This window comes from Nasonia vitripennis, assembly GCF_009193385.2.
Source record: "Nasonia vitripennis strain AsymCx chromosome 1 unlocalized genomic scaffold, Nvit_psr_1.1 chr1_random0016, whole genome shotgun sequence".
In the NCBI taxonomy this organism is placed as follows: domain Eukaryota; kingdom Metazoa; phylum Arthropoda; class Insecta; order Hymenoptera; family Pteromalidae; genus Nasonia; species Nasonia vitripennis.
In genome coordinates, this window is record NW_022279605.1 from 328792 (window position 1) to 344034 (window position 15243).

The 15243-nt window shown below is 36.2% G+C and overlaps 2 protein-coding genes across 6 annotated transcripts in view; one reads left to right on the plus strand and one right to left on the minus strand.

Annotated features, from left to right (window-relative positions):
- LOC103316355 (myelin regulatory factor) overlaps positions 1-15243 on the plus strand; it is a 299437-nt gene that overhangs the window by 217594 nt on the left and 66600 nt on the right. For all 5 annotated transcript variants that reach the window (XR_004345181.1, XM_032601471.1, XM_031922450.2 and 2 more), the window contains one exon: positions 8718-9062. Coding sequence is in view for 4 of the 5 variants with exons in the window: in XM_032601471.1 (XP_032457362.1) it covers positions 8718-9062 (345 nt within the window). In the remaining variant the exon portion in view is untranslated. The remainder of the gene's footprint in view (positions 1-8717; positions 9063-15243) is intronic.
- The window catches only part of LOC100114775 (transmembrane protein KIAA1109), a 504143-nt gene continuing 497849 nt past the window's right edge, over positions 8950-15243 (minus strand). The window contains exon 50 of the mRNA XM_031922441.2: positions 8950-9046. Within this exon, the coding sequence (XP_031778301.1) occupies positions 9040-9046 (7 nt within the window). The 3' untranslated portion in view covers positions 8950-9039. The remainder of the gene's footprint in view (positions 9047-15243) is intronic.

Sequence of the window (15243 nt, forward strand, 5' to 3'; positions counted from 1 at the left end):
TCTGAAATGGCGTCGGCGCTCGAGCGTCCCTCATGCCTTGCATTGTGGCGGATCGCCGGTGGCGCATCAGGTAGCCGGCGGTCAGTTGAAGAGACCGCTCTAGACAAATTTGGTCCTAGGCACCAGGAGCTGCTTTCTGCGTTAACCTTGGCGATGGGTGGTTTGAGCCCCCACACAGATTTCTAAACTTGTGTCGGTATTTAATGTATTTCAAGTATTTCTACCAAAGAAAAAGTGCTCTGAGATGCTCATATCTTAAATAAGTCTGCGGTGAGTGAAATAATGAAAATTGGGAATTTTGGCCTTCGAAGACATGTTGCCACTGACATATGGTGAATATAAAAAATGTTCGATGCTTTCTACGGTACTACTTAACTTTCATTATTGTTTAATCAATTATTCGAACAATTAAAGTTTCATATAAAAATCTAATTCAATCTCTCATTTTTTATAATTTTAAGGTGGTTAGGTCCCCTTAATATGTTTACTAGCAGGGTCACCTCACTCCTTACGTCGCTCAATTGATGTTAGGTAAAAATGTTTAAGCTCTAAGGAAAATTTTGAGAAAATGATATTGTAATGATATACGTGTGATATGTGACTCGTATCTCGTCACATGTGTATATCATTACAATATCATCATGTAAATACGTGTGAAGGCGGCCGCAATAAACGCGGCATGCGCAGCGAGCGCGCGCGCACACCGAACAAAAGGCGAATCCGCTCGATGCGGATTAAGCGCGCGCGCAACATCCGCAGGGCGAGTCCGCACGAGCGCTGAGCGCGGCAGCCGACGAGCGACTCAGCGGCGACGTGCCAGGCGACGCACGCGGTGCGCCGTGAACGCACCTATACATATCCGCGCCGCGCGCCTTTATAAGACGGATCGCGCAGCGCAACGGGCAGTTCTACTCGAGCTCCACTCCGGGTAGTATCGTACGCACACGTTACTACAAGGAAAAGTGAGAGATAGACCTACGCCATCGAAATCGTCTCGTGAGCCCACGTGACGATTTGGTAGATGAACCGAAATCCGAAACTCTGAATTGCCATCGTGAGCACACGAGGCAACCCGGAACATCCGAACGACACCGAGCCTCGTCTACGTGAGCACACGTGGGCAACACCTGGTGCCACCGTAAAATCCTAACTTATATTCCGATATATTGCTGCCTCCTTCTGCCACTGTGAGCCCACATGGTTAAGGGAGTAACAACAGTCCCGCCGGCAATTCGCCCGGTCGTGCGCTCACGTCCTGGTGAAACAAAGGTAAATACCTAACCTCCAAAGCCAGCCTTACACCGACATCTCATGACTCGCTTTATCTCTGTGTGCACACAAGATAAAGAGAAGAACGAGACGAGCGACGAAGATTTGTGAAGCCGTGCGCTCACAACTCCACAAATCCGAGGGATAACCTTAAAATTCCGTGACACTATCCCGGCCATTACTCTGCGCACACAGAGCGGTCGGAATCGTTGTTACACGACACATTCGGATCGACGTAGCCGTGCGCACACGACTCCACCGTATCGAATGAATTCTTAACCTCAAAATCCGCCACCGACCCGTCATACCGCCACCGAACCGATCCACCGCATCCGCGTACACCGAATCATTATTGTAACGAAATCGCGTATATATTCTTGTAAATTGTTAACCGCGTTAGTTTAAACAATTCCATTTGTAAAGGCGAAGTATTTTTAATGAGACGCATAATTGATTTCTGTTTTAGCCGGGATTTAACAACTGATTCAAATGCTATTGTTTAACTAAGAAATATATTTTGTTATTGTAAAGAATATAAAAACAGACTCTTTTTTGTTCCTTTCCCCTATCCAGATCCTGGAACCGACTGACTATCCAGTCTCTTGGGGAAAGTTAAACTGTTACACATAAAAAATTAAAAGGTTGCGCGAGTTTGATTATTTTTCTGTGCATGTTAATAACATAATGTGTAATAAGTTGCAAATGTAATATAATAGTATCTATGTATGTCAATTAAAACGAAGTTACATATTAAAAATAAAGTGAGATTATAATCAAAGTAAGTCGAGTTTATAACAATATCTTTGCAAACATAATATAACTCAAACTCAAAATTGTTATGTTCAATGATAAGCTTAGTTTAATATTTATGAAACAGGCATGTTAAGATACGTAGTAAGTACACAAGAATGGTTTGTATCTGATCAATATATTATTTAAGTTTTTAGTTAGCAATCATTTGATTCAGAACCTAATTGATCCCAACAATTCTGTGTTTGTTATATTATGAATAAAATAATGTAATTTTACTATAATATTATATGAATTATATTATTTAATATACTATAATTTACTTTATTCGATCGATCATATTTCTTTTTAGATCTGTAATTTTGTTTCAATCGAAATTATTATGTTGCATACTATTATTGAAATGCACTGTAATATAGAATAAATCAAACTCGGCTAAGCGTTTACTTTTGTTACTAAGTTAATATTTTTGAGACATTACATTTTTTTTTTAATCAAACTTATTAGAAGTATCTAAAATATGGTCTAGAAATAAAATGTATGTTTTATAAACAGTTTTAATTACAAAAAAAACACAGTTAATGGACTCGACATTGACAATTTTTGAATCATAATTGATTTCATGTAATCGGACTATGTAACAAATGTAGTTCGATTATTAAGAAAAAAATTACATTAATTAAAGTTTCTCATTAAGTTATTTTTTATCTATTGCAACTGCAGAAAATTCGCAAATATTTAGTTTGTGGGCTCCGCCTCAATCAGTTACGTCAGTGACGTAAGCTCGCCGCGCGTGATTAGATTAATACGCACTATTATATTATTTGCACGGAAAAGATATGAGAGGCTTCACGGCACACGGGTACATACATATCTGATATTTATCAATGCAGTCCGCGCATGCGTACCAATATGTATAAATAGCTGGGGAAATTGTTTTTATTGCTCAGTCTGCTCTGGCCTTTGAAATTTGAAGATCTTTAATTTTTATTTTGCTTTGTATTGTCATATTAGCTTTGGTCTCGTATATAATTTTTCATTTAAACTTTTTGTGCTACAAACTTGTTGTGTCTGTCGACTTGATGGGTTTCAGTGGAGGGGCGCTGTTCAAATGAGATAAGGATTATACTAATAGATATAAATATGTCAGTTATTGAGAAAAGATATGAATGGCTTAACGGCACACAGGAATATTTAAATAACCCGAAATTATTAAGGATTAAAAATTTTAAGGTTATACATTTTAAGATCCGAAACTGTTAAGGCCCAAAAATATTTGAGGCCCAAAAATGTTAAAGCCCAAAAATTTTAAGGCCTAAAAATTTTAAAGCACAAAAATTTTAAGGCTTAAAAATTGTAAGGTCCAAAATTATATCCTAGATGTTAAGTTATTGGGAAAAGATGTGCAAGGCTTCACGGCACACGGGGACATTAAGCACTTTAATACAATAGTAGAAGTAGATTTGTGAAATTGCTGCATTTATATTGTTCGATATCTATAGCGATATATACAAGACGATTATCAAATTATAATAATTTATCATGTTATTCTTCGTTATTACGCTTTGTACATATGCACTTTTTTCTTCAAATAAAACTGAAAAATAGACATATTTTTTCTTGTGACGTTATTCAAACCTTATTTTTCCCCCTTCATTCTCCTTACGTAGGAGTATAAATATCATCGCAATACGGGAACCTAGTCATTCTTACGATTGTACCCTGTTAGAAAAGGTCGATAGAAGTCGATTAGATCACTTATCGACTTGAATAGTGAATCTTAATTTCACTTTTTGCATTAGAACTTGATAAAAAGTGATAAAATAGGATAAAAATCAATATAAATCGATAAAACTTAATATGAAAATTTACAATTGAAATTGATAGAATTTTAAGAAGATCATGGTCTATCGATTTCAATTGCAATTTTTCATATTGAGTATTATCGACTTATATCGATTTTTATCGTATTTTATCACGTTTTATCGTATTTTATCACGTTTTATCGTATTGTATCACGTTTTATCAAGTTCTAATGCAAAAAATGGAATTAAGATTCACTATTCAAGTCAATTGAAATCTTATCGACTTTAATGGTGAATTCTAATCGATTTCAATCGATTTCTATTCACTTTTTCCAGCAGGGTACTTCACTGAAGCATCATCATCATCATTGAAAGATGGATAAAATAAAAAACGCACTCTCTTCGAGCAGTAAGAAAGAGGATAAGAAGGCGCTTATCGAAAAAGATAAAATATCAGCATTCCAATTTAAGAAGTTTTGTCCTGAATACTCTACAAACACCTTCTTGTTTCCGAAACAACAAGGCTATAAGAGTTTTAAAGAATAATTTTTGAATTTATACATTTTATTATTAGAAACGGTTTTAAGGACCACAATATTTTTATAAACGTAGCGCAAAGTAATAATAATAATAATATGCACATTCCTCATCATCATTCTATACTATTCTTACCATGTAAAATTGACGTTTATATTAGAGATTGGTGTCATCATTCAAATTTCATATTTATCTTATGTAGTTATGTAGTAGTGTAAGTATCGTTTTTTTTATACAAAAGAAGTAATAAACATACTGTTTAATATTGTGGTAAAGATACCGAGTAACAAGTTAAGAATGAACGATTCCTTTAATTGTTATTAAAAAAATCGTTCATTCCTAAATTGTCACTCGACATCGTTGTGATATGTTTGTTTATGTAAACATGATATCTGAATTACACGTGTATAAACATGATACCCTTATCTTATTTACCTGTTTATAAACATGATACCTTATCTTATATTTATTACTTGTTTGCATGATAAGATAAGGATGCAACAGTAATGACGTCATTTGTTGTGTCTCCCTATACCGGCTTATTTACTAGTAATATATTTATTAAAATGTATATAATTTCACCAATTTGTTAGCACACATACAGATGTTAGAGTACACGTTTTAATTATCAAATAATTGATGATATCTATAAAAGAAATGTTATTTATCTATAGATAATAAGTATTTATTGTATATGTTAACATAAATAGATGTAATTTCGGCGTGAATATTAAGTTAACACTTTTGCTGCCTCCTATAGGGAACTAGATCATAGTAGAATTTTCAGTTTTGCTACAACCTCGTAAAAACGAATTTGGAGGTGTTTAGAGTTCGAATCATGCGTTTATAGAGAATGTTCGTGCGGATGAGTGTGTATGTGTGTACGGGTGTGTCTGTGTGTGTTTCTTCTTCTCTCTCAGAGAAAGAGGTATTAGAGAAAATCTTGGAAAGATCATAGCATCCCCAATGTCAGCCGTGTGTCGGGTTCATACCGACTAAACCCATTCCCCTTACGGCCAGGTAAAAAAACACCCAGACGTAAAAAGGAAGGCCCTCCCCGCCTTCATCGACCCTTGGTAAAAGTGCGTAGCTTCATCTTTTATGCCCCTAAACCCCGCGGTACTATCGTCAAGCAATGCTTCGCGAGGGGGCGAAAGGCTTTTGCCCGCTTCTGGTTGATGTGGTCGTCATCACTATAGTCGTCTTTTATTCTCTGCGTCACACACACATACGTACATACTCAGCTTCTTCGTCTTCTTCGTCTTTTTTGACTTTTTTGAGATTGTCTGCTGCATAGTTGCTGAATGCGCACCATCCATCCTCTAAAGTCAGCATAGCCGTCATAATCGACTCAGGAGTTCAAGATAACTCTCAAGTTCTTCTCGCTCCTGATGATATCGTGAGAACTTGCAAAAGACGTGCTTAACATCCTCTGTTGCATCCGAACACATTGGGCAGTTTGGACAGCCGTCTAGTTTGGACCGATGCAGGTACGCCCGGAAACATCCGTCCTCGGTCAAAAGCTGCGTTAGTTAGTAATTAACTTCCCTATGTCTTCATTTAATCCAGTCTTCTATTCTTGGTATAAGGCGATGAGTTCATCGCCCCTTGCTACTACCCTGGTAGAAATCTTGAGAAGTTGTTGCCGATTAATACCCGAATTTATTTGAACCGTTTTCGCTAGTTACCTTGTGAACTGGTGACGCTAACCCGTGGAAAACTCGGTAACAACCGGCCAAGAAATATGAATTTAAAATTTTAGGTTATGATTTAGTGCAGGAAAATATATCATTTAATATAAAATAGAAATTATTTATTAATAAAGGCATTAAACATTTAACTAAACATTAATTTGAAAATATTTATTAATGGAGGCTTACATTTTTATTTAGTCATTTTTAATTAAGTAACATCAAACTTTTATACCTTACCTCAGGTAGCTGATGTCCAAGTCCAGTATTACTATTCCATTTATGTTGTATTAAAGCTAGATATCTGAATTTTCGTACAGATATTTGTTAAACTATTTAGAAATTAGTCACCGTATCAGTTTTTACTTAAATGTCCTGGTTGGAATTGTCAGCTCGAGGGCTATGAGAAATTTTGGATTTGGCAGGTGACATTTCTTGTTAGGCTTGTACTAGAGGATCTAATAACTCTAGCCACTTGTATTTCTGGTTTCTAGTGTATTTTTATATGCAGAAATTTACAATAACTTGGTCTTTTTTCCCAATGTATTAATAAGAATTTTGACTTTTAATAGTTTCAAGTAGTTTTGATTACGATGCCTATTCTTCAAATTTAGTTGTTGCTTTCCTCCGAAAACTAATATACGTAAAAAGCTGATCTTCTGCATGCACATTTCTTTTACAATAATGAAACAATATTTAAAGTTAAATTTTTCTTAAGTGATATACTTTTCCATCCGGACACCCATGTGAACATCTCAGCGATGAACCCTAATATTTACATGGGTGTCCGGATGGAAATTAAAAGTATATCACTTAAGAAAAATTTAACTTTAAATATTGTTGTATTATTGTAGAAAAAATGTGCATGCGAAAGATCAGCTCTTTAAGTATATTAGTTTCTGAATGAGAGCAACAATGATCATAATCGCCGCTTAACTAATAACAGACTCATGTTGGATGCGTTTGACACAACATTACCCATAGAGTCCAGCTTGTCTCGGATCTTCTCCCATATGTTTTCTTGATCTCGCTCAGCATCCCGGTTTGTATTTCAGATCTCAAAAGCTCGTTTTCCTGCTTTCTCTCCTTGCTTGATTAAATTATCCATGCTCGATAATAGTCTTCATCCAGCCATGTGTCCGACTACCCGCGATCCCCTCGTCTATGGAGGCGTGTGAGGTTAAAATTTTTGAAAAATAAAAATTAGAAAGGGTAAAAATTAGTAATTCAAAATTTATAAAACAAAAATTTTGAATCGAAATATTGCGAAAGGTGATATTTATAGTTAAATTATTGCAAAAGCGATATTTTTAGAAATTTACAAATTTAGGTTTTCAAAATTATACCTTTCCAATATTCTGGGACTTAAAATTTTATCTTTCGATATAATTCAATTCGTAATTTTTGCCTTTCAAATATTCATCTTTCAAAATTTTTACCCTCACCCTATGGAGGCAACTGGCATGGCCCCAACAAATGACTGTAAGCGGTGCCAGACTGGGAACATCATACCAGGATATAGCAGAGAGTTTCTGGCAGACATCAAGCAATATCACGCACTCGCCTTAGCCAATTGACCAGTACTAGCTATGTGACTGACCCCCCGTCTTTCCATCGGCGTGAGCAAAAGGTGGTTCAGGTCACTTTGGCTTGCTACCTCAGGTTCTCCACCCAGGATCTCCTTTTAGCAGCTTGCGGGTCGCACCGCACGGCAAACGTAGCAGCCTGATTTGGTCCACGGAGCATATTTTATTTCTGTTCTATTCTCCGAGGTATATACCTCAGCGAGCTCTCCCCCATCCGCCACCCAGGAGACGCGCCACATACGGGTGTCAGGTTTGCCCCCGCGCGCGCGCGTGTGTGTGTGTGTGCGTGGTATTTTCTTGTGTTTTTTTTTATTTCCAGCTTTTGTATAGTACGTCTTCAGAGGCATTAAGTCCTCTAAAAGTCACTAGACACATATTTTATTTTTTTCAAAACCAGGTATTTTTAAGGCAATACGTCCTTATTATCTTTATTTCACCAAACTACTATAATGTATATGTACAACATAATGTACAAAAATAAAACCAATCTAAATCTAAAATCTAAAAATCCTTGGAAGAGGCCTTGGCTAATATGAGGATCTCAAACAGCATTACGTCTGTTGGGAAGAAAATCTTCTAAATTTTTAAAATGGCAACATAATTTCTTTTCGAGGTATATTAGCCTTGGCTACAATACGTTAGTAAAGGTCGAAATACTTTGAATATTTCTCAAGAATATCCCGTATTAAAAAGAAATTTCATAAATAGATAAGATTAAAATACGACGACATCCCAGACCACGAAAAGTATTTTTTCATTTAACTGCAAAAATATTTGATTGCATTTTTTTCAAAATGTTTTTTAAATAATACATGTTTAAAAACTCTGACTGTGATTTTACATATATAATAATTTTTGTTGAATTGTAGGTTCAAATTTTTCATAGGGTTAGCTTATTCTAATAATGACGTCATTATTTAAAACAGGGTATTATAAAAACATAATTATTTATTTATGTATTAAATTATTTTGAAATCATTACCAGCGTCTATTGTTCTAATAAATATGGCATAAAACCATCCATAAGGCATATAAGATATATAACTATCTTAAGTTTGTTTCTTTTTTTAATAATGCAGCCTGGTAGCAATGGCGACCCTCCACTTTCTCGAATATCAAAAACGAAACAGTATGGAATGGACTTATATGGCCGACAGCAGCAGCATTTTTGAAGTCGGCTCATTGCATCTTAATAATTTACAATCTTCTTTAAGACTCAAGGCAGAGTCGCATTCCATGACACGAAGTACATCTGTACCCTACTTAAGATACTGTACGCACCTCAGCACGTTGTTTGAACATAAATCCGTTAAGAACTATTCACCATATACGCAACCATCCACAATCAAGCAACATCTCCACTTGCAGAAGATCGCATGGTATCCTATTAATCATCCTGGTTCACCACCTAAAATTGATAAAAAGTGAGATTTTACTTATAACCATGTATATCCAATTTAATATTTTTTAATTATTTTATATACTATTCATAGTTTATCGAATGCAAAGAAAATCAGAATTTTGGTTGTTAAATCGATACAAATTTTCGCGCATACACACACACGCACGTGCAATTCGTATGAAAATTATCAACAGCTCGAAAAAAATATACGACGTCAAAACTGCATATACTGCGCAAAGTTTTTCAGTTTATACCATCTTATACCTTTGTATTCGTTGTACAAAAACTTTATTCGAAAATCTTGAATCTTGATCGCAATTCTGAAATGGATCTCAATAATCTTGTATTTATTAACCTAAAAACAACCACGTATAACATAACCATAACTCTTATTCAATCAATATTAGAGCCTTTGAATGAAAATTAATTAATATTTTAATTTGAATAATTAAACTACATTTTAAATACAAAAAAGGGAAATAATAAACAATAACCTCAAAGTGCATGGGCGCCATATTTATCCAAGTACTTGATATAGATTAAAAAGACGATCAATTGTAATCGCGAAATAAAACTATATCAGAAATTGAAAATTGCGAAGTTGAGTCTAAATAAGCACTGAGAGCCTCCGCAAGCTGAAAACTAAACTTTAGGAGAATAGGAAAGAAGAAGGAATAAGGGAAAATAAGGCAGATCAAGTTACTTATTTCCCTTGTTCCCACTTATTTCCAAGCTCGCCATAACCTAACCTGCAGGAGATCGTTTATCAAAAAATAAATTAAAATTGAATTAAGTAAATTAAACTATTTTTATTAAATTAAACAAAATAAATATGATGAGTAATTTTATAATTAATTTAATTGATTTCATGAAGAAGAGAATAAATACAACTGCCTTTAATATTTTTATTTTTTTTTTAATTAAAAAATATAAACCAATTTAGTTCACACTTGGTTTACAATGTTTAAAGAAACTGTCTATGCATGAAAATATAAATAAAATAAATTGTAAATGTGTATACAGCTCAGGGATGTACAGCTATATAGATTTATCCTCTCGCTTGATGAAATCTAATAAATAATTATAAGACTTCAAGAAACGCTCGCTTCGCTTGTGATTTACAAATTAATTGTAACGATCCGTGGAAAGTACCACAAAAAGCGCCGCAGAAAGCTCTACATGAAATTCCGCCAATAGATCCGCGGAAATTGTTCCTTGTGCAATTCGCCAGTGTGGTAAGGCCGGAAAAGAGCAAGAAGACAGCTGCAACGTCTCCCAAAAGGCAGCTCTCGCCGTTTTTTGAATTTTCGCTGCGAATAAGCGAAACAAGGCGCAGCAGCTGTTCCGAAATCGAGGCTTTCACTGTTTTCTCATTGACTTAACAACTCGTTGACTTAAACTGGAAATTAAGTGTCTGGAAAATCATTTAAAATGAGTTCTGTAAGTTGAACGAAAATCTTTCGCACATGCAGATCGTTGGACTTGGCGAAATAATTGCGCTTTCCGATCTCTTCGGCTCCCTCTGTCCCTTCGATCGCCGTCGCCAACCTTCTTAGCAACGGCGCCGCGGCCGCCGTGCTCACTTCCCCTTACGCGCTTTTCCGCCGGGCGCTGTGGTGGGGGGATCTTTCTTTCCTAACTGAAAAAGTGAAAAGTGGAGAAAAATTTTTTGGACTAATTCCCCTAGACTTAGTCTTTTACTCTGATAACGATAGTATATAAATGTTGTATTGTTTGAGAATCACCTTGTATTAAAGAGAAACCCATTTTGGCGTTTTCCGATCTTCCAGTTTTCCGGTTTTCTGAGTTCATAATTTTTTATGAATTAGAGCGACCGATTTTGTAATTCGTTTCTCACATACGCGCGCGAGCGTCAGGTAATTAATTAAAGCTTTTGGGCCAGATAGCGCGTGTCACAACGAAATTGTTATTTAATTATATGTACCAAAAATCGTTTCTAGGGTTGTTGTTTATGTATAAGCTTTTTTTAAAAATGTTTGTTACAGTACAAAGTTGTGTTTTAAAAATGCCTACAACTTTTACTTTTAAGGTTTTTATGTAAGATGTATAGCCTCAAAGTTTTATGATAAGTACTGGTTTATTGCAATCGTCACGTGTATACACACGTCACGGGTTTCTAATTACTATAAAAAGACGAGTAGAAAAGGCAATGCGGTAGTGGCAGTAGCGCGACGACAGAACGTCTGCCTTGCAAGCCAGAGGATCTTGGTTCATGCCCGGGGTCCGTCACTTTTCGTCGCACTCTTCACTCGTAACATTTTCTGTTGAACAGCGGTGGAATGAACTACGAAAAACCAGTTGCCTGCTTATTCATATGCCGGTGTAAATAATTAATGAATAACCCACAGATCATGCCCCAAAGTCTCTGAGTCCACACATTGGAACACGCATAACATGGCATGGCAAGTTACGTAGTAAGTATCTTGAGAGTTGTTTGTAATTGATCAATATATTACTTAAGTTTAAATTACCAATCATTTGACTGAGCCCTTAATTAAACATAATGATTTTTTGTTTGTCTTATTATAAATAAAATAATATGATTGTAAACTTGACTTTTTAAAATTGATCTCAGTTGTTTTTTAATCTGCAATTTCATTGCAATAGTATATTGTGCAACTAGGGGGGAAAATTGGCTTTTTCTAGCGAGGTTGATTTTTTGAGCACAAGTGGGAGTTGAGGGCGCCGTAGGCACCCGAGACGGACACGAATGCTTAAAACATCACCCGAGTCTGAAAAAGCCGCTTCCCCCTTGTTGCACACCGCACTTTTTATGATAAGTGCACAAATAGGCCACTTATCATGCATATGAAAGGGATGGGAAATTCGAGGACCTTTCAAAGTAAAACAATAGTATATTAAAAATTTCTAAAATTTTGAATATTTTGAAAATTTTGAAAATAGTTATATAGACACACATATCCATCGGATAGGCTGCAGAGTAAGAAAAACTCGATTTTCCATTTATTTTACATGCATGGAAAGTGGCCTTTTTCGTGCACGTATCATGAAAAAAAAATTATTGACATCCATGATGATACGCAAAACATTAAACGAACCTAACCTTTTTACTTTGGTTAAGTTTTTTTTTAGAGATATCATGTCTTTTTAATCGAACTTATTAAAGTTCCTTAAATTTGTTTTAAAAATAAAATACATGATGATTGGGTTCAGGTAGTGCACACTGGGATTTTTATTACGGGAATATCGATATCTCTCGTGTATGATATCCAGGTGCATGAGGTCGCCGATGACAGGGTCTGATTGATACGCTCCATAGCTTTTGGTGTCTAAAATCAGTTTTTACTATATATATATATATATATATATATATATATATATATATATATATATATATATATATATATATATATATACATACACACACACATAAGTATACATATATATACATACATACATATATAATCATCCACTCCTCCCCTTTCCCTTCAGGTGTTCCACTGGATCAGGATGGTAGTATCCTGTTCTTAAAGGGAGCTATCTGGTCACAGGTTCATGGTGAGATGGTAGTACCTCACACATCAGTCTGAAGCTGCGTGGTTTACCTAAGTATGCAGGGCATGGGTAGTAGATACCCCCTACTCATTTCCTTCAACACACGAGCAGCTCTCCTCTAGTGGGCTTTCCACTTTAGAGGATAGAAAAGTCTTTTGTCCACTTGACTGATAGATGCAGGGTGGATCAAAGCCGATTATCATTTCTTAAGTGTGTTTATCTCATTATTACTGCCCTCGGGTCACGAATTGCTTGCAGTCGTGCACCTTCCCTTCACGGGCCGTTTCATTGGCGCCCGAACAGGAACCCGGATTTTATATAATACGGGAGATTATTCAAGGGAGATCATTAAGACATTTTAAAACACTTAGTCACACATTGGAGGTTAAAGAACTCGCTCCACAACGCTCAATGATTCCCGCTCTTCAAATATCGCTCGCAGAGCAACAAATACATAAACAAATCATTCTTTGTGAGGCAATCTGGCTAACTAATCGCAGCACACACGATCTCGAATACCTTGAAAACCTTGATCGGAATGTCTAGACCTGACACAAAAACATAATAAATCTCGACCAGGATCTGCGCGTCTTAGAGAAGGGATTCGATGAATTCATCGAAAGAGAAGCCGAAACTATTGAACTAGTCGAGAAAATATCGGCGCAAACAGACGAAAGATTCCGAATTGTGAACGAACGACTTGATTTATTCGAACGTGAGATGTCAAAAATAACAGACTGAATGAGCAAATTAATGCTCTACGAGCCTACGTGCAATTTAATGTAAGACGTGGATACGTACCCCTCATCAATGTGGCAATCTCAATCAGAATTTGACCAAATATATAGAGTCGTTCAAAAAAATGTTGTTCTTTTTCTTTCCAATACAGCCTATCGGCCTTTCTTTAGCTTTGTCGGCGGCATAATACATAAAATTTCAATATGGCAGTAGCCACAGGGAGAATCCTCAACAGACGCTCTATACCTATACCGGAAGAAATCCAGAAATTACAAGATGAACACAACCCAGAAGATGCGTGGAAAGAGCTAGAATGGCAAAATACTGTAGTGTATGAGCTTGCCACACTAGATGAAAGACAAAGCACACTCGAAGAACGAGTAGAAAAATTAGCAACAAACGATGAATTAGATTCACTCGGAGAGTCATAAGTACGGACGAATTTTTCAAACACAAGTAAAGAACACGAATAGTTTGACGCCATCAAGCGCATAGACGCTCTTGCCTTAACGTTAGAAAAAAATCAAAAGAGAGAGCGACAATAATAAGATCGATACAGACAATCTACAGCAGATTTATGATAAAATGAAAAAAAGACTAGAAACCGTCAAATTGGATTACGACGCCCTCTCTGACCAACACAGAAAACTACAATCAGATTTTAATGATATACGCAAACTGATTGAAACTAAAGCTTCTCAGACGGAACTATGTGCGCAGATGCAGAAAATTATCGAGGCACGTGCAAGAGAGTCTACACAACTTGGAAAATTGATAAAAAATAACAGTGGCTATTTGGAATCTACGACGGATATTGCTACACGCATGAAGATAGCTACGCCGAAATTCAAAGGTCTGGCAGGCGAAAGACCTATGAAATTCCTGTCAGAACTAGACAATTATATAACGTTCGTTAAGCCGGAAGACCAAGAATTAAAATACGTAATTTTTCAAGCCCTGGAAGGCAAATCGCAAAACTGGTGGTATCTTCTTCAAGTAGAGGTGGATAGTTTCGAGACGTTCCCGACACGCTTCAGGAAACGCTACTGGAACAATCTAATTCAGAGAACGAATGGTCGTAAAGTACAATTTGGACAATACAGCCCTGAGCCTCAAAACCGTGTCAGCTATGCCACTTATATGTTCGGTCTAGCCCGCGAGCTAGAGCTAAATTTAGAAGAACACGAGCTCCTGAAAAAGATCGCGGAGGACTTCGACTGAGATATATGGCGGACGGTTTAATAAATTTCTCGAAATACTTGCCGATTATGATAACGATGGGAAAATAAATTCTTGTGAAAACCTTAATGAGGCACAGCGAAAAATATTAAAAATTCTAATTATTAAAAAAAAAAGAAGTATTTGAAAAGAAGTCTGGTCTTTTAACGACATACGACCATGAATTGATAATCACAGACAATACACTGTGGTTTGCCGATCACACCCAATACCCATCGCTGACAGACAAGACGCATTAAATGAGTTTGACGGGATGTTAAAATTAAATATAATATGACGCTGGAACAGCTTATACATAAAACCGATACAGATCGTAAGAAAACGCGATGGATCGGTAAGGCCGTGCCTAAAAGTAAAAACATTAAACATGGTTCTCTAAAATAATTATGAGGGATCTCCCGGTATCGACGAGGTACTACAACAATGCGCTGATAGGCCAATAACAAGTGTAACAGATTTCACAGCTAGCTATTGGCAGATCAGGCTAGCGGAAAATTCTCGGAAATACACCGCGTTTAAAGTCTATAGTCATGTCTATCAATTTAACGTTGTACTGTTTGGTATTAAAACAAGCGGATCCGCGTTAATTCGAGGGCTCGCAGAAGCCACGTAGGATTTCAACAAACTTCTGGTATTATTTATAGACGTTCTAATGATTAAATCGCGTACGTTTGAAGAACACATCAAAC